Below are 24,293 nucleotides of genomic sequence, written 5' to 3' on the forward strand. Positions count from 1 at the left end.
GTCCGCTTTCTGGCATTTTCACCGCTCGGCATTCCAGCTGTCTGATGTCATGGCCCTGAAAACATTCGCGTATCCCTCCGCCGCGGGAGGGACTACGACGACGTTTGAAACCCGTCTCGTCCCAACGAAAATTACGACTAACCCTATAACGGTTTGCATTAAATGTACAGCAGGCTTTGAAGTCAGAGTCCCGTGTGGTTTTTTTTTGGGGGGGGGAACTCATCACTGCTGAAACACACACACACACACACACACACACACACAAAATAGAGCCGCGGATGGAGACGGAATACACTTGTTGCTCTTCCAATCCCCAGGAAGCGAAACACGCTTTTGGGACTTGAGTGAACTGTCGGACGGAGAGGCACGATGTGAGCCGCGGTAGTTTTCATCCAGAAACAAACTACAGACAAATGGGCTGCCTCTTATTCCCGACCCATATCGGAAAAAAAAAGAAAAAAAAAAAGCAATAACAACCTATTGACCTTGATGGAGGAACCCTCCGGGACCGAATAATAATAATAATAGTTGGACCGCTACATCGCATCTTGGTGGCTAACGGTAACATTATTTATGTTTATTTTTATTTTCTTCTTCCCAAAATATTTACCGGCGACGTCATCTTCCGAGGGTGTCGTCTATTTGCTGGACCGTAAGTTAGCGCGTTAGCGTTAAAAGCTAATTCAACGCCGATTTTTATTTATGTACTTTTTTTTTTTTTTTGTCGTTCATGTTACGGTTTTTATATTAAAAGTGGAGAAAAGTCGGAACAATTTGGATCAAACCTTTACGAACGCACGACTTCGGAAAGTTTCGATTTTAATGGGAGGTTATTTGAAATATGACGGGGAGGCATCGTTGGAAGTGGAAAGGAGCAGGGATTTTTTTTTTTTTTTTTTTTTGCCGTCTGCTTGCTGCGTATTGAATCAGGTCGCTCTTGTTTGTTTGGATCGGACTATTCACCGGAAGGGGATTAATTTAAACCCCCCCCCCCCCCCCCAAAAAAAAAAAAAAAGCTTGAAAAAAAAAAAGACTCGCAAACCTTTATCGTATCCTGCTTACACGTTTCCGCTCATACATTTTCTTTCGGGGATTTATGCAAAGTGTGAACTTTTAAAAGAAAAGCCTGCTTGGAGAAGTTGGTAAAGTTAAATGGGGACGAAGTGCGACATTTAAGAGGATTACTATACGACCGATCCCTGCGTTTGTCTAGTCTGTGACGTAAATTTCACGGTGGCAGACCAGGTGTGAAGGCGTGCATTTCATTTTTGGATGTTGTTTTGAAGGATTTCTTCTTCTTCTTCTTCTTTTTTTTTTTGTCTCACTTTTCAGATCTTGTCTTCTGATGATGAACCTCATAACTAGTTCTATACTCTCACAGCAAGGAGAAAACTTCCCTCTGGACTAAGTGAAAGACCCTCCTCTACTCCTGTCAAGAAGCAGTTGAAACATGCCCTTGCCATTTGGTTTAAAACTCAAAAGGACTCGAAGGTACACCGTCTCAAGCAAGAGCTGTCTCGTCACTCGGATTCAGCTTCTCAATGGAGAGTTTGTTGAGTTTACTCTCTCGGTGGAGAGCACCGGACAGGAATGCTTGGAGGCAGTTGCCCAGAGACTCGAGTTAAGAGAGGTATGTATCTTGTTTTCGTTCAATACAAGTGCTGATTGTTCTTTCTTGTGGACTCTTTTTTTTTTTTTAAAGAATTTCCATCTCGGCAAGAAAGTATTTTTGCCGTCAAGGTTGTCCTCTGGTCGCGTTCTCACTTGGACCTGGTAAGCAAGAAGACGGCGAGACAACCCGTTCGTCATCGTTCGCCCCACCGTGGGATCGGTAAAGTCAAAACCTATCCCGTCTAACCAAAATTATCACACGGATGAGCGAACACGTTGCGTACGTTTTCTACATTTTCATTGAAAACGGCAATTCCCGAAACAGAGGATGGACGACGCGGTGGAGAAAAGTAGCTCCGAGTCGGCGTTGGGAAAAAAAAAAAAAAAATGTACCGACGGTCGTGTCTGCGCGAGGTCACTGCGGTCATCTCTTAGTCACGAACCGTTGAGGATGGAAGTCTCAGAGCGCCCGGTTGTGCCTCAGATCAGCAGCACAGACCGCTGAATATACATGTCAGCCGGCGTCGGAGCTGGCGCGACGTGAACGTGCGCGTTGTTTAGCTCCGCGACGCAACGAGGCTTCATTCGTCGTCTCGTCTGGGGTTTGCAGTGGCGACAGCGGGCCTCCGCCCTCGTTTAGGCTGTCACGTTGTTTTGTTTTTCATTTCAGCGGAGTTAATTGTGCAATCATGCGGTTCTTTCAGATGTCAAGTCTTTTGATAGAAAGGTTATTCAGGTGATGTCACTATAAATTATATAGGAATGAGGTTTTATATCTTTTTTTTTTCTTTTTTTTACTGTCACTTGTGAAGCACTTCGAGCCGCATTTTATGTATGAAAGGTGTCGTTTAAGTTGTATTATTATTACTGCGGACATTTCTCTTCAGAGATCAGACAACCAAAGCTTACTGTTACACTTCAACCGTGTTTATGGGAGGGTTGTGCTACATGTGTTCCTATGATCTACGTTAACTCGGCTTCAGCCTCATGTTGGAACATTTTTTTTTTTTTTTTTTATCAGGGCCATAATTCTCTTTACATCGAACTGTAGGCAATTTATCTCGAAGATAAATCAAATGCCCTAACCACGATCTAATTGCCTGTTTTTTCAGCTCTTACTTTTCCACATTATTATAATTAAAACACTCTTGACTGTTTACACAGTGTTTATTTATTGTCGCGAACCGATGCTGCCGTGGCCAAAACTGCTAGGTTGGCAAATCAATTTGTAATTGTGGTTTCCGAATGGCTGAAAATCATAATCGGTCTCTTTCGGCAAAGTTGTCCTTATAAACAACAAGCCTGCAGGGTTACTTCTCTTCCCAGTGTTCAGTGGGAGATTTCAGGCAGTCACAAGACAGAACTTTCTGGAGGAGTCGGCGAGTTAAACGTTTCAGCTCCACGTTGATTTTGACCTTAATATAGAGGATTGGAAGAAGACCTGCAGATTTGCACATTTAAAATAAGTGACAATGTTTTGTTAAGTATGAATTTCTTAAATTGGTCTATGTATAAGTTGCCCGAGACTATTCGTGATCGTAGTGGGGCGGAGGAATAACGTGTCGTTTTGCTTTCTTTGCCCGGCAGATAACATACTTCAGTCTGTGGTACTACAACAAGCAGAACCAGCAGAGATGGATTGACTTGGAGAAGCCGCTGAAGAAGCAGCTGGACAAGTATGGGCTGGAGCCCACCGTTTACTTTGGAGTCGTGTTTTACGTACCCAGCGTGACCCTGCTGCAACAGGAGATCACGAGGTAATCCGTGACAGGAAGTGTCCTGACTAAGCCGCTGACCTTTATTGTCGTAACGACTTATCTTTAAAAAAATATATATATATTGGTCACAAGAGACGATGGTCAATTCTGACGTGATCGTGAGTCAAAGTTTAGTGCGGCAACGTGAAGTGTTCGAACGGTTGTACACCTTGAACTAGTTACAGTTTATCATGACTTTTTACCACCCACTCCTACATATTTTGTTTAATATTTAACGCAAAGCCAAGACGCACCGGGCACAATTGTTTCAAAGTTGTCCTTTCCTTTCCAATGTTTCAGCTTAACTAACCATCCCGTTCTCCACAGATATCAGTATTACCTCCAGCTGAAGAAGGATGTTCTGGAGGGCAGGATCTCATGCTCGCTGGAGCAAGCTGTACGATTAGCGAGCCTGGCAGTGCAAGGTAATACGAACGTACTATGACAGACATTTCCGTTTGTCAAACCTGATGTCTCCTGGCACGAGTCTCTCTGCGGCTTAGGATCCCAGGCGAAGTAATTACTGGTGCAATTACAGAGAAATTGTCCTTTAGTCACGACAGCAGACAATTCCTGCTAAATTCCTCCTTTCCTACAGAAATACATTTCACTGAAAACACACGAGAATTATATGCTGCCATTTCTGGACAAGAGGTTTGTGCCAGTTCGTTGGGGCTTTTTGTCAAACTGCAAATTTGCTGGTCAATTGCCAAACGATGACCTTTCACTCTTTTTCAGAGCAGCAGAAAACATATTTTTGCTCCCAAAACGTTAGTATTTTCTCAAAGCACAGCTCAGAAAATGCAACTGTTAAGTTGAAAATACCACGTTATATTAAGCGCACCACGCACGTGGGTATGTGTGTTTGCATGTGAATGTGAGCGCTCCTCGCAGGAGCTGCAGCTTTTGCCGAGACGGAAGAATCTCAAACGCTGCTGGCAAAGTTATATCAGGCACCGCAACTTGGTGTCCTGGGCGTTAGCATAGCAGAGCCACTGAGATCACTTACTGTTGCAGCCACGTTCAAATGCCTGACCGGCACTCGGTATGCGTACTGGAGAAAAGCCCTGTCGAATTTCTTGCTGGTGCCTCTTAATAACTTGTCGGTGCTTCATTTGTTGTCAAAACGTGGAGGCTGCGCCGCAAATAAAGTGGCGCGGGCGGGAATAATCTGGAGCGACGGACGGTTGTAGCCTTTAAGCACCGCCGACGGCCCGAGATACTTGACGTAGCCGTGAACGTCGCCAGAAAGGCAGCCTGTAACAGTTTAGGACCTCTGAAGCAATAACAGCTGTAAACCTCCCGATCCTAAAATTAGTCCATCACGTCATCGTGCTGCGGCTTTCCAAAAGGCACTACGGCATTTTGGCAATTCACGAGTGTCTATTTTGCCTTGTACTGAACGCAGAAATGGTCACGTAATGGGATTCATTCAGAGAGCAGCGTTGTGGAGTTTGCTTTGATGCATTTAATGTCCGCATTAATGGCCGCAAGTGTTTCTTTTTGTCTACAGCTGACTTTGGAGACTTCAATCGATATGACTCCCAGGAGTTCCTTCAGAAGTTTGCACTGTTCCCTATTGTAAGCATTTGGTTTTGCGTTATCAACGTATATCACGAGAGGTTTCACAGCAGATGTTCTCGCTTTGTTGACGTTTCGACTCTTTTTTTTTTTTTTATCTTTGCAGGACTGGATTCAGGATGAGCGAGTGCTCGAAGAGGCCACTCAGAAAGTGGCACTTCTTTATCAGTCCTTCAGGTGAGCATGTTTCTAAGGTATTAAGCCTGCCTGTTTTGTCTGTGGACAAACAGTTTAACAGCTTCGCAAAGTGCAGACAAAGCACTTGTTTCTTTGTCGGCCTGGCTGTTCGTCGTCGTCGTCGTCGTTTCTTCAAATGTTCCTCCCCGTTTTTGTCCTGCCAGGGGTTTGTCGGCCCCAGAAGCGGAGATGTTATACATGCAGGAGGTCGAGAAAATGGAAGGCTACGGCCAGGAAAGCTATCAAGCCAAGGTATGTCTGCGAGGTCCAGCCTCCGATCCTCAGCAGCTCGAAGCCCGAAGAAGAACATCAGCTCACTTGGCAACCTAGAAAGCCTTCATCCTCCCCTTCTGTCTTGAACAGGACAGCACAGGCACAGATGTTTCCCTGGGCTCCTGCCTCGACGGCATCTTTGTCAAGCACAAAAACACACGCCCGCTTCTTTTATTTAGGTAAGTCCATGAAGAAATGTTTTGACTATTACGGGAACACTTAAAACAGCTGATATATCATCTGCATCTAAATATGAATCACTGGGAGGAGGGGGGCGGCGGCGGGGGGGGGGGGGGGGGCATTGTGTGGTCACTTGTGACTCTGAGCGGTAATGAAATAGAATCTGTCAGGACGAATAATGTGGCTCAGCTCGCAGCTATTCTTAGTTAAGGGTGTCTGGTCAAAGCTTTCTAGACTAGAATGGTGGCCCCGAGAGGAAATGAGTCACGCAGTGGGAACATCATCCCACAGGTTAGTGAGTAAGTGGACATTTATTGGAACAGTGCTTATCTACATGCCACGATTTAGTTCCTGATAGCTTTTGAAAGCCTCCCACGTTTGTGTACTTTTCACCATGCAATTATAAATCTGTTAAAAATGCGCTGAGGTTCTGCGACCGCCCATGACACCGTGTCTTTTCTGCCCTCTTTTTCCTCTGTGCCGATGCGCTTTCATTGGCCGCGTAGGTGGCACGAAATTAACAACATGAGTCACAACAGGTCCTTCTTTGCCCTGGAGCTAGCAAACCGAGAGGAGAGTGTTCAGTTCCAGACCGTAAGTCTCCGCCACCATCGCACAGTCTCTTTTTTTTTTTACCCACATTGCTGTTTGTTATTAGATTTAGCAGAATTGAAAAATGGCTTCAGTCAGGAAGCTTACCATCAGCTTGTCTTAACAGTACACCGATATGGGGGGGGGTTTGTAACTTGGGTTGTTTGCATGTGTTTTGGGTCACAAAGTCACCCGTTTAGCGGAAACGTTTTGGAAGCATTTGAGAGCAGGAATGTCTTTATTTGTACATAACTAAGCCCTCCATACCAACTATCTCGCCATCTAATGTTGTTGTTTTTTTTTTTTCCTTTTTCTTTCTTTTCATGTGTAGGAAGACATGGAAACCTCCAAATATGTGTGCCGGATGTGTCTGGCCAGACTCAAGTTTTATAAGATTAACAAGAGTAGCCTGTAAGTCATTTATTTATTTTTTTAACACGTCTAGCCCAGTTCCTGTCTCTTTGTTCTTGGATGTCTCATGCCTCATGACTGTCTCCTCTCCGGTGTGGCCTCATGTCTGTCCCCCCCCCCCACTCTCTCCTCCCTCTCTCCTCCTCTCTCTTCAGAGAGGAGTGTGACCCACTGCCTTCTGAGGGCTCCCAGAAGTCCCTTCTCACTCTATCCTTTCGTTTTCCAATGCTCTCTCGTCCCTCTCTGCCTTCTAATAAGGGGTGAGCCACACAGATTGGGTTGTGAGGCATATAATGAAGTAAAATAATTTTTTTTTTTTTTTTTTTAGATTTGATTTACAGCCTAAAGCCTATTGAACAGGTACCTTCATTTTTACTGACTTGCAGGTAAATTTCAGATTGACATCTCTAATTCGGTGTCTGTTATAGTCCCTGTAATTCCTGTTGAAAGGGAGGACTATCAAACCTCTGCTGGTTGCATATCAACTGAAATGTGGCGGTAAAAACGGGGGCCCAAGTATTTAAAATTAGCACCAAAAGCTTGATCAGGGTCACTCTCTTTCACTCTTTCTTCGGTCCTGAATATTTTCAGGTGAAAATCACAACTATACTAAGTTTGGATTAGATGTGATTTAGGCCGAGTGTTTGTTCGACTTTGTGTGTTGAGAACTCTTGGGAAACATTTTTAAATGCAAGCAAATCAAAATTAAATCGCACAACTCTTCACCACCACATCACGCCGCCATGTCGGGGAACTGCATTGTCTGGTGTTCAGGAGAATACTTGTTTGACATGTTTCGAATGTACTCCACTCTGTCTGCGCCTTGCTGTGTTTCCATTATCACTGTTAAAGGACAAAGTAAGGCATTGGAAAACATTATGAGCAGTAATATTTGGTTAGATCACCTATTTTGACTGGCAGTTTCCCCCCCCCCTTCCCTCCACTAGCCAAACTCAACCCACAGCTGTCAACCCAGTCAGACGGAGATCATCGACTAGGATATCTCTGGTAATGTCCGAACTCACTCAAAACACACTTGCACTATGCAAATAGGGGAGAAAAAAAATAAAAAATTCATTCTTTGCTCCTGGACAGTATGTGGATCATATAAGCAGTGACTACATCCCTCTGTTATTGATTTACAGCCAAAGCCACAGGCCTACATGATGCCTCCGCAAATGCACTACAATGGCCATTTCACAGAGCCTTACACATCCTCACAGGGTAAGTACTATATAGAAAAAAAAAAAAAAAAAAAGAATAACGCTTCCAATTTGATGCCTGCATCGTTTTCAGCCTAACGTAAAGGTATAAATTCTCACGTCATTGTAATTCTGTCTCGGGATGTTGTCGTTTTTCTCACAGACAACCTGTACATGAACAGTCAGAACGGTTATTACTACCACTCTCAGACCAGCCTGGACTGCTCTCCTCTGGAATACAGCAGCGGAGGGCGTTTACGTAACGGCAGCGTGTACAGCGCCCACAGCACCAGCTCTCTAACCAATCCCCAGCACTACCTTCAGCCCTCGCCCATGTCCTCCAACCCCTCCATTACCAGCGACATCACCAGGCCGGACTACGTCCCCTCTCACCGCCACAGCGCTCTCATCCCACCTTCCTATCGCTCCACTCCCGATTACGAGACGGTGATGCGCCAGAAGAGCCGAGGCGCCGGGGGAGGGATGGTCCTGTCTCAGGAGCACCGGCAGAGCCACTCCATGAGGAACCTGAACATCGGGAACTCGTTTGCCTACAGTAGACCAGACCCACTGGTTTACAGCCAACCGGAGATCAGGGGGGAGCACGGCGGAGCGGCCCAACACCACCACTACCCCTTCCATTTGGGCTCCAGTTTCCACAGCCCTTCTCCATACCCCTACCCGACAGAGAGGAGGCCCGTAGTGGGGGCCGTCAGCGTCCCGGAGCTCACAAACGTGCAGTTACAGCAGGCGCAAGAGTACCCGGCCCCCAACATCATGAGAACGCACGTCTACCGACCGCCACCGCCGTACCCGTACGCTCACCCCCGGCCCGCCAACAGCACGCCGGACCTGTCGCGTCACCTGTACGTCAGCAGCAGCAATCCAGACCTGATCATCACGAGACGCGTGCACCACTCGGTGCAGACCTTTCAAGAGGACAGCCTGCCCGTGGCGCACTCCCTGCAAGAGGTGTCCGAGCCCCTCTTCAGCGGACCTCCGCACCGGCAGCCGTACCACGCTCAGAAGCGGAACTCCATCGAGATCGCCGGCCTGGCGCACAGTCTGGAGGGGATGCGGGTGAAGGAGCGAGCCGCGTCTTCCTCGGCGGCCGACGCGGCCACGCCCCCCCCGGCGCTGCGCGGCGGCCGCTCTCAGGAGCTCAACGTGTTTTTGGAACGCACCAAGACCGAGGAGAGGGGAGACTTCAAGGAGGACGTGCGGTACGGACACAAGAAGTCGCTTTCCGACGCCACCATGCTCGTCCACAGCAGCGGCGAGGAAGAAGAGTTCGAGGACGACAGCGGACGTCACACTCCGCTCTCTCAGGACGCAATCGCAGCCGGTGTTACAGAGCTGCCGCCGCCGCAGCATCACAGCCTGACATCTCTCTCTTCTCTAAGGACGCCGCAGCAGCAGACTCCCACGGAGCCTCCTCCTGCATATCCAATAGGCTCCGCCCTCGACCCTTCCATAACCGGCCCCTTAGCCTACAAGGTGACCCCTCTGATCCAGGAAGGTGAGCCCCTGTACCTGCTGCCAGATTTACGACAGCCCAGGATCATGCCCTCGGTCTCAGAGGGAGACCTGAGTGGACAGGCCAAGCAGAAGACCAAGAAGGACTGTAAGAAGCGGCCCGTGTCTGATGTGCCTCCGGGGAAGAAAACGGTCGAAGGTTTACCTCCTCCGGTGAGTCCCGTCCTCAATCTCCTTCTTGGCTTGAAGCCGCGGATGCATCCATGTGGTCGTTGACAATAATAACACAAGACACATTTTTGGAAATATTCAAATCTGGCCCTGCTCGAGTTCTGGACATGCGTCTCTTCATATCTTCCACATTAAGGCAAGGTCAATCCTTTAAAAGCTCATTAGTTTCTGTGTCCAGCATTTTCAGTCACGTTACTGTCATTTATTGCTTACGTAATACAGCTGTCCACAAAAACTTCATCTCGGGGTCTAAAATCAAACTACTTTAACCTCCATTTTAGTTCATTTTTACCCTGTCGTCCTCTTAAATGACAGATTTGTCTGCAGGAGGTTCTCTTGAACACAGCTTTTCTCCCTTCCTTCCTCTTATTCTACACGCTAGTTCTGCCGTACGCGATAAGACAAAAGTTAACTGCCAATGAGCAAAGGTAGTTACCGTGTTTCCACCAACAAGCAAAGTTCAGGTATCGACCTGAAGACACAAGTCAGCCTTAAGGAAATAAACAGACCAGAGAAAAGAGCCGGCCGGGGTCACATGACGTATACAAGACAAACTAAAACACAAACACTCGTGCTGATAAACCAACGATCGCCCGTAAGAACGGTCGTAGACGCGACTCCGAGGTTTTTCCACGACGCGAGCAGTCTCGCGTTCCAAAGAATGCGGCCCGGCCCTGCTCGGGGAACCGGAGTAGCGACATTCTCCCCGGAAAAACACCCAGCGAGTCAGCGCCTCCCCCCTCCCCGCCCCGCCCCGTCCCGCCGCGTTCATCCTCACTTCTCCCGCTGCTTTTCACTCCCGTTGTCACACCAGGGCATGAAGAAAGGAGCTAGGGCGGAGGTGAAGAAGATGGGCCCTCTGAAGGTGGCCCATCTCAACGGCCTGTCGGTGTCGAGGCAGCCGATGCACGACGAGGCCAAGGACGAGCCCGAACGAGCCTCCAACGACGAGAGGGTAGGGCACTCCAGACTTGTTTGATTTTTTTTTTTTTCCCCTCTTTGAAAGCGGTTCCGTTTTGGAAACGTACGAGGTAAAAAAGAAGAAGAAAAAAAAAAAAAGCTGTTCGTCGCTCGGCGGATTTACGACGCGTCAAATTCCACCGCCGACGGGTTCGAAAATTTGTTTTTGTTTTTTTTATAGATTTTGGTTTTTTTTAAACATCCAATTTTCACCCGTTTAATAATGAACAAAATATAGCGGATGATACGTCTCATCGCGCGCGCGCGTCTTTTTAAAATGAAAGCGGATCGGCCCGGGGCGGTTAAAAAAACAAACAAAAAAAAAAACAGGTGACGTTAAAAGCGCGGCGCGCGTCCACGGCGGTGACGTATTTTTCCGTTTGGGTGTCACGCCAGTGTAAAGTTCTGGAGCAGCACATGGACCGGGGGGAGCTGTTGAAGGAGTACGAGAGCATCCCGAAGCGTCGCCCCGGAGGGGAGTGCGCCGTCGCCCAGCTGCCCGAGAGCGGAGACAAAAACCGCTTCCAAGACGTCCTGCCTTACGACGACACCCGAGTGGAGCTGGTTCCCACCAAAGAGAACAACACGGGCTACATCAACGCGTCGCACGTCAGAGTGAGTTGCAGCGAGATGTATAATAATAATAATAATAATATCCAACTCTTTCTAATTGTTTTATTAGAACAACAACAAAAGTCGCTCATGACGACCTCACCGGAGAAGCAAACAAATGTTTTTCTGCTGCTGCTGTTTTTAAAATGACGTCAAAATGTCTCCCGTCTCGTTAGATATCAGTGGGTGGACAGGAGTGGAGTTACATCGCCACGCAGGGTCCCCTGTCGAACACGTGTCAGGACTTCTGGCAGCTGGTGTGGGAGCAGGGCGTCTCCATCATCGCCATGGTCACCGCAGAAGAGGTGCGCCCCGATGTCACGTTCAAAGGCGTCGCGTCGCCTTTCGCTTTCTCGCCGCTGCCGCCTGCGCTGACGTTTGCGCGTCCTCTCTGCTTCCTCTAGGAGAGCGGGAGGGAAAAGAGCTTCCGGTACTGGCCTCGGCTCGGCTCGCGGCACAACACGGTGACGTACGGCCGCTTCAAGATCACCACGCGGTTCCGCACCGAGTCCGGCTGCTACGCCACCACGGGCCTGAAGATCAAACACCTCCTGACGGGACAAGAGAGGACCCTCTGGCACCTGCAGTACACAGACTGGCCCGACCACAGCTGCCCCGAGGACTTCAAAGGCTTCCTCAGTGAGTGGGCTCAGAGTCCGTCCGTCCGTCCGTCCGTCCGTCCTTCCTTTTAATGCAGCGGTTTCCGACAACGCGAGTTCCCTAGCCCGATAATCACTTCCGCAGCCTTCGGCAAAAAATGTTTCCTGCTAAAACCGCACTATTCATCCAGCAATGAAAGCCTTCTGAATCTGTTCCAGCCTACCTGGAGGAGATCCAGTCTGTGAGGAGACACACCAACAGCAGCAGTGCCGTCAGCGACCCAAAGAACACCAACCTGCCCGTGCTGGTCCACTGCAGCGCCGGAGTGGGTCGGACCGGAGTCGTCATCCTGTCCGAGATCATGATCGCTTGCCTGGAGCACAATGAGGTAACTGCACTTTCGTTAAAGGGAAGCTCCAATTAAAACGGCCGTGCAGCTTTTTCAGAGTTATGACCGCATCTGGTGTCTTAAGAGTTTGGAAAAAAAAAAAAAATGGGTGCCGTCTGTTTCAGCCGCTGGACGTCCCGAAGTACCTGTCGGAGCTGCGTGGTCAGAGGATGATGATGGTCCAGACCTTGTCTCAGTACACCTTCATCTACAAAGTCCTGGTCCAGTACCTGCGCAACTCCAGGCTGATCTGATCGCGGGCATCTTTCCGGCATCACGTCGAGAGGATCCCCGGGTGGGGATCGTTTGCGTTCGTGCCAAACTGCAGCGCAACGACGCAGCCGCATGAATCTCTTAGGAAAAATTATAGCGGACAAAATTTGGACCTCGTTTCGGGAGAGTATTAAATCAGGTGAAGCCGAAGGTGCGGAATACATGGATATACAAGAAAGACGCGACGATCCATGAAGGAGCATAAAGACCTGTGACCTGCCTCTAAACAGTATTATCTATATATATATATATACATATATATATATATATTATTTTTTACATACATTGTTGCTTAACGAAGCCCAGCACTTTGACAGTACCTTGCTGTACATAAAGAACCAATATTAAGCTGCATTAAAAATAAATCGTCTATTATGGACGCGTCTCGAAAACAGTCGATTTATTTTCATTTGGACACTTTTTAAAAGAGTATTTTTTTTAAATTTTTTTGGGGATTGCTGTCGTTTCATTGGATCTGATCATGAAGGAATTTCTTATAGTTTGGAAGGTTAGATTATGGAGCAAGACTGAGGCTTGCCCAGATTGATGCTTTTTTTAAAATTATTTTATTTTTTTATATATATAAACGCGGTGATTCTGCAGTGCAACTCCACCCCCCCCCCCCCCCCCCCCCCCCACAAAACATCTGTTCACCCGAAACGAGCGGGAGGGAGACGGTGGACGGGCCTCCCTTGTAAAAACACTGGAATGACGAGAAGCGCAGTTCACAGGTTTGACGAATCTATTCTTGACGAAAAGAGAAATATCAGCCGGGTTTTGGGATTTTGGGTTAAAACTGGAAAAAGTCGATTTTTTTTATACTTGTTTTTCATACTTTCTATCTTAAACTGTTGAAATCAAGAGTGCTGTATTTGAGAACAATATGCTTTCAAAAGTGCCTAAAATATCTGCACGGTTAAGACGGGGCTCTGCCAAATATGAAGGAATCGTTTCTCATTGGGCGTAATTAAACTGCCGCGATCGACACGCGAAACCTCTTAATAATGAACGAATCGGGCTCCCGTTTTAAATAAGTGGCCCGGTGACTATTAAAACGGGCGATCGCGCGGAGTCGGTTTTCCCCGCTGCGGCCGCGGAACGGACGTTTAACTGAAGCCCGAGATGTCCGTTTGCCCCGTTTTCATTTGAAGGTGCCGACTCGCCACGTGGCCAAAGTGAAGTGATCCTAATTTGACTTTTCCTGACGTGTTTGTTGACAATTCTTTTGACAAAACTTGGGGGGAAGAAAAAAAAAAAAAAAAAAAGATCCTAAGTGGTGCTGAGATTTATTTTTGACTGAATCTTTTAATCGCTTCAGTTTTTGTTTTTAGTCTGACGATGAGTCTTGGTTCGGAGACTGAAAGGAAAGATGTCTGTGCCCAAAGCTGTAAACGTTTTTTTTTTTTTTTTTGTCCACATATGTACAGGTACGTTGTTCATAATGTACACACTGTAAAATTCTGCTTTAATGAATATTGGTTATTGTACAAACGATGTATAAACTGTATCTATTGACCTAAACATGGTATGCCATTTTGAAAGAAAAAAAAAAAAATGTGTTCATATTTTCAGCCAATAAATAAATATTTGGAACTAACTTGTGTCCTCTCCGTTCTTTTCAGCTTTACATCAGTTGTAACTTCCGTTTCTCATAACATCGGTTCAGTACGCCGTCGTGGTAGGAACCGGCCTGTCCCCTCTACTCCGAAGCTCAAACATCAACTTAAAGCGGCGTTTTAAACATTTATTCGTTGAAAAGTGAAAATGGGTCCCAATCCAGATCGTTACAGAATCTTAAAGGTGATATTTTCCAGTGCGAAATAAAAGATTACAGATTTAAAATGAGGAACTTCACTTGACGTCAACACTTGGTTACGCCGTTGCCTTCGTTCGTCTCCTTCACATTCGCGGACGTCATCTCAAGTCGTCCTTCGGTCTGTCCGTTCGCCCCCTTTAAATGATCGAGCCGAGCCGTGTTCGCGGCAACGTCACAACAGCTTTCAGTAGGATTTTAAAAAATGGTATTACTACGACGCTGCCGGCACGAGCGTTCGGGACGTGCACGTCAAGAAAGCGGAACGACTTCGGCGGTGGGAGTTTGTTTTGTTTACTGAAGATTAGATGCACAAGAAACCGTCGTAGTGTGTTAGTGTTTACTGAATCATTATGATGCTTTCTGTATTAGTCGCGTAGATCCAAAATGATGGGAAAATGAAACGGTCGTTATCAGGTAAAGACGGCTACTTTCTTTCTAATTAACACTGATGACAATATTTAAAAAAAAAAAAAAAAAAATCTAAAATAGGAGCTTAATAATACAATCTAAAATGAGGAAGGTTTTCCACTGAATGCTGCCAGTCTGTCACAAGATTAAAAAAAAGGAAAAAAAAGTGTCTTCTCGCTCCACAGAAAACACACACAACAAAAAAAAAAATCAGTAGAAGCTAATTAATACTGGTACCGTCCTCTCTTCCCTCCGTGTCCTCCATGTCTACCGTTTCCTCCCTGGTTCCTCCAACCTCCTCCTCCTCCACCTCCTCCTCCTCCTCCGCCTCCTCCACCTCGTCCTCCTCGTCCCGCACCGCCACCGCGTCCTCCCCACCCACCTCCGCCTTGTCTTTTCTGCCAGGGAGGCATCTCGGGAGGCGGGGCTACTATCTCCGAGGGGCGTCCCCCTCTGTCCGGCACTCTTCCCATCAGGACCTGCGGAGAGGAGAGCGGGAGATGTCGACAAAGAAAGCGATCAAACCGCAGCCGATCATCTCGGGGGGGGGGGAGAGAGGGGTTTGTTTACTCATTGACCGCACCTTGTTTACAGCACAGGTGGTCTTCTCCCTGCTGGAGCCGCTGCTGGTCTTCACCACGTTGCAGACGTCCTCTCTGGCAGCCAGCAGCTGGGCCACGTCCACCGAGGACTGCGGCTTCAGCGCGTGTCTCTTCGGCTGGTAGGCTTTTGCCATGCTGTCGACCTTCACCTAAAAAAACAAACAAAAAAACAAAACAAAAAAACAAACGACGCGTTTCTTTAAAATCGGGTTTGCCACTCGGAAACGCTGCCGACGTCAGCGGCGCCCGGGACGCGACGTGCCTTGGCTCTGTCGGACCAGCCGAACGACTGGACCGTGACGTCCAGCCGCTTGATCAGCATCTTGCGGCGGCACTCGTACTCCGACGACAGGACGGCGTTGATGCTCCGCAGCATCGCCTGCAGAGGGGGGGAGGGGGGGAACAAACAAACAAACAAAAAAAAAGAGTCCAAAGTGACTTCGATGGAAACTAAACGAGACACCGGAGAGAAGCAGCCGTCGACACGCGTACCCACTGTTCACCGTCCAGAGGCTTCTTCAGCGCCGGGTCTCCGACCGTGGCGTCGGGAAGATCTTCGAGTAGCTGTTCGGCCTATAAAATGACACGCAGGTTTGAATCCTTTTAACGCAGCGTTGATGTCGTTTTATAACACTCAGGATCAAAATAACATGAGCCGGGGATAATAAAAACAACGACGACGACACTGCTTTCCTGGGAAAAGTATAAATAAAGGTTAAAAGGTGCAGTGAAGAAGGACGTCTGTTGCCTCCAAGTATTTTTCCTTGAAGTACTTTTGTTTTTGTTTTTTTTAAATATCGACTTAAATGAGACAAACAACTTGTCATCGGGGGGGGGGGAGGCGCTGGTTTCCTCTCATAACGTGGAACGTTTATCAGAGATCAGAGGTAGCACCTCTTATTAATCGATGCATCAGCGAGGCCGTCACCGTCGGGGGATTTTAGCTGACGATAACAACCGAGATACAAAGCTGCGTTTGTTGCGTCGTCGTCAAGTCTCGAAAAGGCTCTCGGCCGGGAGGAAATAAATCTCCTCATCCTTTCAATCGGATCTTATCGACATCCTGCTGAATTAAGGAGTAGAGGGGGGGGGTGTCACGGTCAGCGGAGATGTGTGTGGAGATGCTGTGGAGGGGGTGCTTACAAGTCCCACAGCAAAAAAAAAATTTAAAAAAAAAAGGCAGATCCTAAAACAAAACCTTTTTCTTTTGAGGAGTAGGAATCTTTGCAGATATTAGAAATATATATATAAATTTTGTTGCCAAACAGTCTGATTACGCACAGCTTATCCTTTCATCCCCCAATTCTGACCTGGCTGGAGGAGGAGGAGCATGAGGAGGAGGAGGAGGAGCCCGTGTGACTTACAAACGCCTCACCTTGCGTTGAACTCGAGCGAGAACTCCTGCCGCCTCCTGTCCTCTCGGCTCAGGCAGCTTCAGCGTTTCACAGATCGCTCGGAGCTCCCGGTACGCCGGGCTAGTGTGTTGTTGTTGTTGTTGTTGTTTCTCGGAGACTTGGCTGCTCCTCGCGATCTGAGCCGCCTGAAGCTCGGAGCTGAGAAACACTTCAAAAATAAATTAAAAAAAAAAAAAAAACATCATAAATCAGATTCTTTAGGGTGTTTTACAGGAGAGTTTGAAGCGGGACGGCTGGATCAACGCACGGAGGAACTTGAGATGCTCCTTCGCGCTTCGCGCGCCGCCGCCGCCCTCGAGGACTCCTCCTCCGTAAGGACAGTGCAGCTCTGCGAGCAAACCGCTCATCTCCTCCCGGAGGCTTTCCGAGTCGTCTGCGAGGCCCAAAACGGACAGAAAACGGGTTGAGTGAAGAGTTTAAAAAAATAATAATAATAATTTTTTTTTAAAAAAGGAGACAAAGAGAGTTTCTGCGCGGCTCACCCGGACCCGACGTGACGCCCCCCTCCAGGCCGCAGAGCGGCTTCAACCTGGACGACAGCCACCTGCACAGGTCCACGTAGTCCGGCGAGGACAGGCCGCCCTCCGCGGCTCTGAGCAGCGGCTTCTCCTCCAGCAGCGGGCCGTCGTAGCTGCAGAAAGGGAGGCGGGCGCGCACACAAAAGTCAAAAGAGTCACACGAGCATCAGGGGGAAAAAAAAATAATAATAATAATACAAATACAACCGCCGGGCTGCTTTTTATTTTCTACGAAACGCGGAGGACCGACGCGGTGAATTGATCTTACCCGAGCTGCTCTAAACAGTCAAATATGTCACAATCCATGGCGGAGTCCGTCTGGCCTGTTGGTTTTTGGTTTTTTTTACGGCGTTTATCCGCTTAAAAACATGACGTCGTTACGGAGACAAGCTGCGTCGACATTAAAAGAGCTTTTTTTTGCGTCCATTCATTTTCTTCGGCGCTTGACATCAAATGTGACTCGCCGCATCGATGAGGGGGTGGGAGGGGGTGGGTTTCCGGTTCGGTACGTAAAGCCGGAGTGAAACATGCGGCGTCGGAAACGGACGTTCCCGTATTTATGGTTCCGCGCTTGGTGTGTCGCAGAGGGGAGAGGGGAGGGGAGGGGGGGGGGGAAGTAAAAGTGACATTTTTTGCGCCAAAGAGGAAAAAAAAAAAAAAATCTACATTTTCTACATTTCAGAAAGAATACCGAGTGGGATACCTTTCATTTAAGAAACACGGAATCAGAGAAGTATTGCATCTTTTCCATAACAAAAATACTCAAAGTTATTACTTTTGTGTTGATCAATTTATCAATCAATAGACTAATCATCTGCTATATATATATATAACAGATTAGTCTATTGACTATATATATATATATATATATATAAAATATATAAATATTTTATATAAATATATATTTAAAAAAATAAATATATATATATATATATTTTTTTATTATTATTATTATTTTTTTTTTTAAAGGAGCCTGTTAAAAAAATACCAGTTTCATCAATCTGTTCGCCTTGTGGTCACATTTACAGACAATTTACATCTTTATTGTTAAAATCTGATTAAAGCGGTAATGGGATTACACGTATACTGGTGTCAATAAAATGCAGACGTTGGACTTCAGAACTGATAGCTCCGCTTTAAATACATTTATGAATGAGAAAGTAGGTCACTTAAATCCTCTCTTAATCACCTTAGAGCCTCTTGGTTTGGGCCTCACTTGTACCTCCGTAGGTCGAGCCGTTATTTCCAGCGTCAACTGCACCTGTGGACAACAATCAGCTCTCAAAGAAACACAATGAAGACTACGCCACAAAAGATTAAAACTCACCATTTTATTATGATAATGTTATTTGATATGTCAAATTACAAGTGTATGATGTAACATAAAAACAGTTACAAACATATGTATGCATATTTACATTATATATTTATGAAAAGTAACGAGCTACATCTGTATAAAGAAAATACAACTATGACATGAGTTATTGGTACTATAAATTTTACATCAGATACTTGGTATTCTCGAACTTTGATAAGAAATACCTAGACGTGTAGAAACCAATAAAACCAGAACGAGAGATGTTAAACTTCGTAAGATGGAAACTAGGATGGACGTGAGGCACTTTTTTGAGGTTGTCAGGATGTGAAAGCCGATGGCACGAAGAAACGTAAAGAAAAAAAAGATGCAAAAGAAAAGAAATATGCACAGAGAGAGAGAGAGAGTGAAAGAAAACAGGCAGTGTTTACAGAATAGTTAAGAGTAGTACCATTTATACTGCAAGTTTCAAAACACAAATGTCTTCCACTATTTAGAACTAATCACGTAAATGTTACATCAAGCGCTGTAAGATGAAAAAAAGCTTACATATAGTATCATCAGTGCACCAAAGCATCGGAGAATTGAAACATAACCACTCAACTGCTGTGAAAAGTAACCTTTAAAAAAAAAAAAAAAAAAAAAACAATACACTGAAGAGAAACAGGTTTATATAGCTTTTTTCTTCTTCTTTTTTTTTTTTTTTTTTTTTTAAATCTACACAATGTCAAGAATGTACACTTGTATGCATTCCCAAAGATATGCACAATTTTGCAAGATTGAAAGAGGATAAAAGACTAGCAGCAAAGTGGTTAAAACTGAAGTCTTATATAATGCAGGTCAAAAAAAATATATATATATATATATTAAAGCGGACAGACACATGTTGCATATATAATACAGTACATGACAGGAAGTTGCACTGTGCTGGTTAATGCAGAATGAGAAGTGTTATTTCAGCATTCTCTACACTTTGTATAAATGCACGTCCTACATTTTGCTTCTCAGCCAGCAAGTTTTAATCAGGTTCATCAAACCTTGGTTCAGCTTGCAATAATGCAGGGCGATCCGATTCCAGATGGGAGAATATGACAACCAACCAAACATTTGGTTACACACCAACCCCGCACGCACGCACGCTGCACATACAGTACACACACGTGGGCACACGGGAACGCACGTGTATAGTAACACTCGCGCACCCACCTACACACACACACCTACACACACACACGCGCACGCACACACATGTGTCCACTTCATCACAACAGAGCAATCAAACATTTAAAAACTGACCGTCGTTGTTATATGCTGTTGGAGAATTAGGATTTAACAGTCGTTCATAGCTGATTTTTCTCTGTCAACACAATAAAATTAGTGATTGTATCTAGCAGCTTTATATGTATGTATATATATATATTTATATATTTATATATCAAACTTTAGAAACGAGTGGACTGCCACTGCTGTACCGTGTTAGCACTATCCTTCCTTCTACCGTACAAAACTAGAGAGAAACTCTATTAGAAGCTCAATAGCCGTCTCCATCACAAACGCCCTCTACTTTTCAATGTGAAATAATACTAAAAGGTGACCTATGTACAAAATGCTGTCATTTGAAGCTACAGTATATGCTGACAGCAACGATAAATACAGCTCTATCTTTAAAATTTCAAAGACAAAACAAAACAAACAAAAAAAAACTGGGATTATTATCAGTACTTAAATATAGTATTACGTATTTACAGGTGTTTGGAGTTTGGTACCGGGGGGGCTGGTCGTCTACCTAGCGTTAAAGTGTCCTGTCCCGTCACTGACTCAGTCTGCAGAGAGGTCAATGTGTTTTTTCCCACGTTAGAAAGTTTGCATAGAAAGTAAAGGGAGCGTCGGCCACGGTGGAATTGGGAAAAGAAGCGTTTCTCCGCGTCGAGATCGAGACGTCACCCACGCCGGGTTGTTAAAACTGGGAGCGACAAGAGGTGAGGAAAGGCGCGTATCCGTTAGGGACGCGGCATTCGGATGTTGTACCAAATCCGGCGTGTTCCAGCTAATTCGGAACAAGTCAACGCCGTAGCGAGGGAGCGTCCCCGTTATTGTAGAAACCCTGAACTCGTATTCCCGGAGGGACTTCCGTTCCAATCCGAGTGTTGTTCACGATCGTTTAAAAATCAGCAATTTTCTGCTCTTCTGGGTGGGAGATGTGGTCCGAACACGGCGTGACGCTAACAAACAGTCTTCCTCGACCCCGTTTCCCAAAGGACTTTAAAAGGAGCCGTTTGACTTTTTTTTTTGGGGGGGGGAGGAATAAGCTTATTTACCAACAGTTAGATGAGAAGATTGACGCCGCTCTTATACCCATTTGTTAAATATGAAGCTGCGGCCGGCAGCGTTCCAGCTTAGTTTATCACAAAGACTGGAAACAGAAGGAAACGGTGAACCTGGCTCTGTTCAAAGGTAATAAAAAAATCCACCTGGCAGCGCCTCTGCAGCTCGCTAATTGACATGTTACAGCTTGTTTGTTCAATCATGTGTAAAAATGACAGCTTTTACAGGAGGTGAGGTTTTTGCCGACTTCTCACGGCGACAAGAAGTCACTGCAAACATCCAAGAAATAGTCCCACACACAACCGTCTGTAATACTATTAAGTGTGGGTTTTTTTAAAAAAAATTTTATTAATGAATAGCTATAACATGTTAGTTAATGAGCGTTTGAGCTATCAGCGGCTGGATTTGTTTGTGTTTGTGCAGAGCCGAGCCGGCTGCTTCCCCCCTGCTTTCAGTTTTCACATCATTCGCGAGAGCGGCTTCAATTTTCTTCACCTGACTCGGCTGGGAAGTCCAATTTTCATTTCTTTGTGCACTTTGAAGCCGATACGCAAAAGATTCTCTGAGAAACAGGAAGCTGGTCAGTGCTGTTATGAGTCAAAGCCTTAATCACAAAGTCAGTGGCAACGTTACATGAAGACCTATGCACACACAAAATCACACACACACACACACACACATCACACACACACACAATCAACACACACACACACACACACATCTGTATGTTTTTAAGAGCTAAGACACTCATCATTCATTCAGGGCCTGTTAAATGACAACACATGGAAGGAGTGGACTGACTTTTGAGGAACAATGTAGTACTACATTTACACATCAAATGCAGGGAGGATAAAGAAAACAAAAAGAAACAGATTCATGGGACAAACATGGAAATTTAGAGAGGGTGTGCTGCAACCAAAGCTCGGAGAGCAGTGCTTTAAGGAGGGGGTTCCCCCCTCCCCCTAAAAATAAACTGGATGTTAAATGAGTTCAAATTTATGGAGAGACTAATCCCGGAATCTGAGGGTTCGTCAATCAAAGCATAGCCTAATTTAAGTGCCTCATAATCTAATCAAGGAGCACTGGAACCCCTTTACCTCACCAAAACAAAACTTGCTGGTTGAGCAACATTTCAACCTTTGAGTCAAAACTAATAATATAAAAAAAAATTTAAAATGAAAAAAAAAAAAAAAAAAAAAAGCAGGAAAACAACAAATGAAGAAACAAAAACACCAATTTCACTACAGCAGTAAATAACTGGACTAAAAGTGAGATTCACTGAAGTAAATTAAATTGTCATGTGTTGGTTTCAATTTAAATGATTCAAGAGGTTCTAGTCGGCTATTTTCTCGAGGTGGGGAAACTATTTTAGGGGACCCGGTAAAGTTGAGAACATTTGTTTTCCCTTCCAATCGTGGAATCGATCCCTTTATTTTGGAACGCAATCAAATGGTCTAAACCACCTCAAGAAGGCAAGTTAATGTCAAAAGCTTTGTCGAGGTGTACTTTGAAAAAACAAATTTGATTTTTTTTTTTTTCTTTTTAAACATTCGCCGGGTAGGAAAACAGGGAAACCAATTGGCCGTACATCCACCACAGCAACATCTCTCAAATGTTAAAATTACACTAAACATGGTGGTTAACGTACCACGAGAACTTGAGAGGGTTACCTTAACTCAAGGGAGGGAGGGGGGGGGGGGGGGATACCATTTCTAGTGCACTTTTCTCTGTCTAGTAATTACATTGTCAGCAAATGCTTAAGCCATGAAGGAAAGGCCACTGTTACCCAACTGTAAATTCACAAAAAAAAAGCAAGAACATATCCCTTTTAGCATACTCAAACAGCAAGTACTTTTTTTTTTTTTTTTTCTCAACGCAGAATAGTTTTTTTTTTTTTAGTCATGAAGTTGTCGCTCTCTGTACAAAAGACAATTTTCCTTCATAAAGTTACACATGACTTGTACGAGAGTTCGGATATTTGTGGCCTGGCTTTGTCAATGTACGAGTGTGAATGTGAGAGAGATGTGTGAGCGTGTCTGTGTGTACATGTGTGTGTGTGTGTGTGTGTGTGTGTGTGTGTGTGTGTGTGTGCGTGTGTGTAGTAACATCTCCAAGTCTATTAGTCGCGACGTCTCCTCCGTCTCTTCCCCTCAGATTAAGCTCCTGAACGTAGCATGATGCTCAGAGCCCCCCTCCCCCCCCGGAAAGCATATGGTTTGTCCTCCACTGCTGCTTGTCGGCGACAAACACAAACTGAAATCTCCAAAAGCCCTCAGAGCTGGGGATCAACAACACATCGCCCCCGTTCTGAGAGGGGAATGAAAAAAAGGATGCCGGCTTTTTAATTTTCCGCTTTTATTCACTTCCTTTGTTAGCTTAGCTTTCAGGGTGTCCCAGAGTCCGGCGCCGAGTCACCCCGCGGCCTTGTGCTTGCCCCCGCAGCAGCGGCAGGCCTCGCCACAGTGGTGGCAGGCGCGCAGAGGCAGGTAGCAGCACATGCAGGGCGCGATGAACGAGAGCGCCACCAGGGCCAGCCAGCGCAGACAGAACTGCTCGTCGGACGTGTCACACGAGCAGGGGTCCGAGAAGTCCCCCTCCGAGTCGGACATGCAGTGGTACAGCATGCTCTCGGCGCACAGCATGCAGCTGACTTTGTAGATGCACTGCTTGATGGGGTCGGGGGCGCCCTCTCTTCTCTCTCTCTCTCTCTCTCTCTCTCTCTCTCTCTCTCTCTCTCTCTCTCTCTCTCTCTCTCTCTCTCTCTCTCTCTCTCTCTCTCTCTCTCTCTCTCTCTCTCTCTCTCTCTCTCTCTCTCTCTCTCTCTCTCTCTCTCTCTCTCTCTCTCTCTCTCTCTCTCTCTCTCTCTCTCTCTCTCTCTCTCTCTCTCTCTCTCTCTCTCTCTCTCTCTCTCTCTCTCTCTCTCTCTCTCTCTCTCTCTCTCTCTCTCTCTCTCTCTCTCTCTCTCTCTCTCTCTCTCTCTCTCTCTCTCTCTCTCTCTCTCTCTCTCTCTCTCTCTCTCTCTCTCTCTCTCTCTCTCTCTCTCTCTCTCTCTCTCTCTCTCTCTCTCTCTCTCTCTCTCTCTCTCTCTCTCTCTTGGCACTGCCCCCGCCAGTTGTCTTCGTGGTTGAACATTTCCCGACAGTAGATGCAGCGCGAGCGCTCGCCGTCCTCCCGCCGCCGGCGGCCCCTCTTGGACTTCTGCAGGGGCGACGGCTGGGTCTTGATGGCCGTGTCCTTGCCCAGACCCAGACCCATACCTGTTCCGAGGCCCATGCCGGGGCCGGAGTGCGAGTCCACGCCGGGGCCGTCGGGGAAGAGGTACTCGCACTTCTTACTGTCCAGTTTGTGAAAGGTGGAGGGGAAGTCCAGGTCCTCGCGGTCGGCCTCTGGTTTCCACATGACAGGGTGGCGGTAGTCCTCGTAGCCTCGGATGAGTACGTCTTTGCGTGGGTTGATGCGAACAATCTCCTCTTCGTCCATGCGAAAGCTGACGCGGCGAGTCGACTTTTAAGGGGAACGTTAAAAGAAGAAGAAGAAGAAGAAGAAGAAGAAGAAGAAGAAGAAGAAAAAG

The 24,293-nt window shown here is 46.3% G+C and overlaps 3 protein-coding genes across 5 annotated transcripts in view; 1 reads left to right on the forward strand and 2 right to left on the reverse strand.

Moving 5' to 3' along the window:
- The first annotated feature begins 253 nt into the window (after window positions 1-253).
- On the forward strand, window positions 254-13,920 carry ptpn21 (protein tyrosine phosphatase non-receptor type 21). Of its 3 annotated transcripts, XM_069707141.1 has the most exons (20): window positions 254-561; window positions 1,333-1,630; window positions 3,199-3,368; window positions 3,696-3,793; window positions 4,882-4,949; window positions 5,056-5,126; window positions 5,291-5,378; window positions 5,490-5,578; window positions 6,086-6,173; window positions 6,502-6,581; window positions 6,737-6,841; window positions 7,529-7,589; window positions 7,727-7,805; window positions 7,947-9,472; window positions 10,305-10,445; window positions 10,847-11,065; window positions 11,239-11,367; window positions 11,467-11,701; window positions 11,881-12,050; window positions 12,176-13,920. In XM_069707141.1, the coding sequence occupies exons 2-20, from the start codon at window positions 1,451-1,453 to the stop codon at window positions 12,302-12,304; spliced, it is 3,726 nt and encodes a 1,241-aa protein (XP_069563242.1). In that variant the 5' UTR covers window positions 254-561; window positions 1,333-1,450; the 3' UTR covers window positions 12,305-13,920. The 3 variants fall into 3 exon arrangements, with proteins under 3 accessions (XP_069563242.1, XP_069563244.1, XP_069563243.1); XM_069707143.1 differs by lacking the exon at window positions 10,305-10,445; XM_069707142.1 differs by lacking the exon at window positions 6,737-6,841.
- Window positions 13,921-14,053: 133 nt separating this feature from the next.
- Window positions 14,054-17,560, reverse strand: fam98b (family with sequence similarity 98 member B). Its single transcript, XM_069707144.1, has 8 exons — window positions 17,351-17,560; window positions 17,047-17,195; window positions 16,812-16,937; window positions 16,525-16,712; window positions 15,642-15,722; window positions 15,412-15,528; window positions 15,131-15,298; window positions 14,054-15,026 (listed from the first exon to the last, which is right to left on the reverse strand). Exons 1-8 carry the CDS (start codon window positions 17,386-17,388, stop codon window positions 14,772-14,774), a joined length of 1,122 nt encoding a protein of 373 aa, XP_069563245.1. The 5' UTR covers window positions 17,389-17,560; the 3' UTR covers window positions 14,054-14,771.
- Window positions 17,561-22,242: 4,682 nt separating this feature from the next.
- The window catches only part of spred1 (sprouty related EVH1 domain containing 1), a 30,145-nt gene continuing 28,094 nt past the window's right edge, over window positions 22,243-24,293 (reverse strand). Inside the window, exons 6-7 of the mRNA XM_069707146.1 lie at window positions 23,823-24,226; window positions 22,243-23,416 (exon numbers count right to left, since the gene is read on the reverse strand). Of these exons, the coding sequence (XP_069563247.1) occupies window positions 23,134-23,416; window positions 23,823-24,226 (687 nt within the window). The 3' untranslated portion in view covers window positions 22,243-23,133. The remainder of the gene's footprint in view (window positions 23,417-23,822; window positions 24,227-24,293) is intronic.

Source organism: Brachyistius frenatus, unplaced genomic scaffold, assembly GCF_029030835.1.
Source record: "Brachyistius frenatus isolate BFR_SWC_R1_liver_20210118 unplaced genomic scaffold, ASM2903083v1 Contig_67, whole genome shotgun sequence".
In the NCBI taxonomy this organism is placed as follows: Eukaryota; Metazoa; Chordata; class Actinopteri; family Embiotocidae; genus Brachyistius; species Brachyistius frenatus.

Coding starts and splice junctions, on each gene's coding strand:
- ptpn21 (XM_069707141.1), top strand. CDS start 1,451: ATGCCCTTGCCATTTGGTTTAAAACTCAAAAGGACTCGAAGGTACACC. Junction 1,631..3,198: donor AGAGACTCGAGTTAAGAGAG/GTATGTATCTTG, acceptor TTTGCCCGGCAG/ATAACATACTTCAGTCTGTG. Junction 7,806..7,946: donor GCCTTACACATCCTCACAGG/GTAAGTACTATA, acceptor TTTTTCTCACAG/ACAACCTGTACATGAACAGT.
- fam98b (XM_069707144.1), bottom strand. CDS start 17,388: ATGGATTGTGACATATTTGACTGTTTAGAGCAGCTCGG. Junction 16,713..16,811: donor GGAGCATCTCAAGTTCCTCC/GTGCGTTGATCC, acceptor TTATTTTTGAAG/TGTTTCTCAGCTCCGAGCTT. Junction 15,299..15,411: donor GCTGGTCCGACAGAGCCAAG/GCACGTCGCGTC, acceptor TTGTTTTTTTAG/GTGAAGGTCGACAGCATGGC.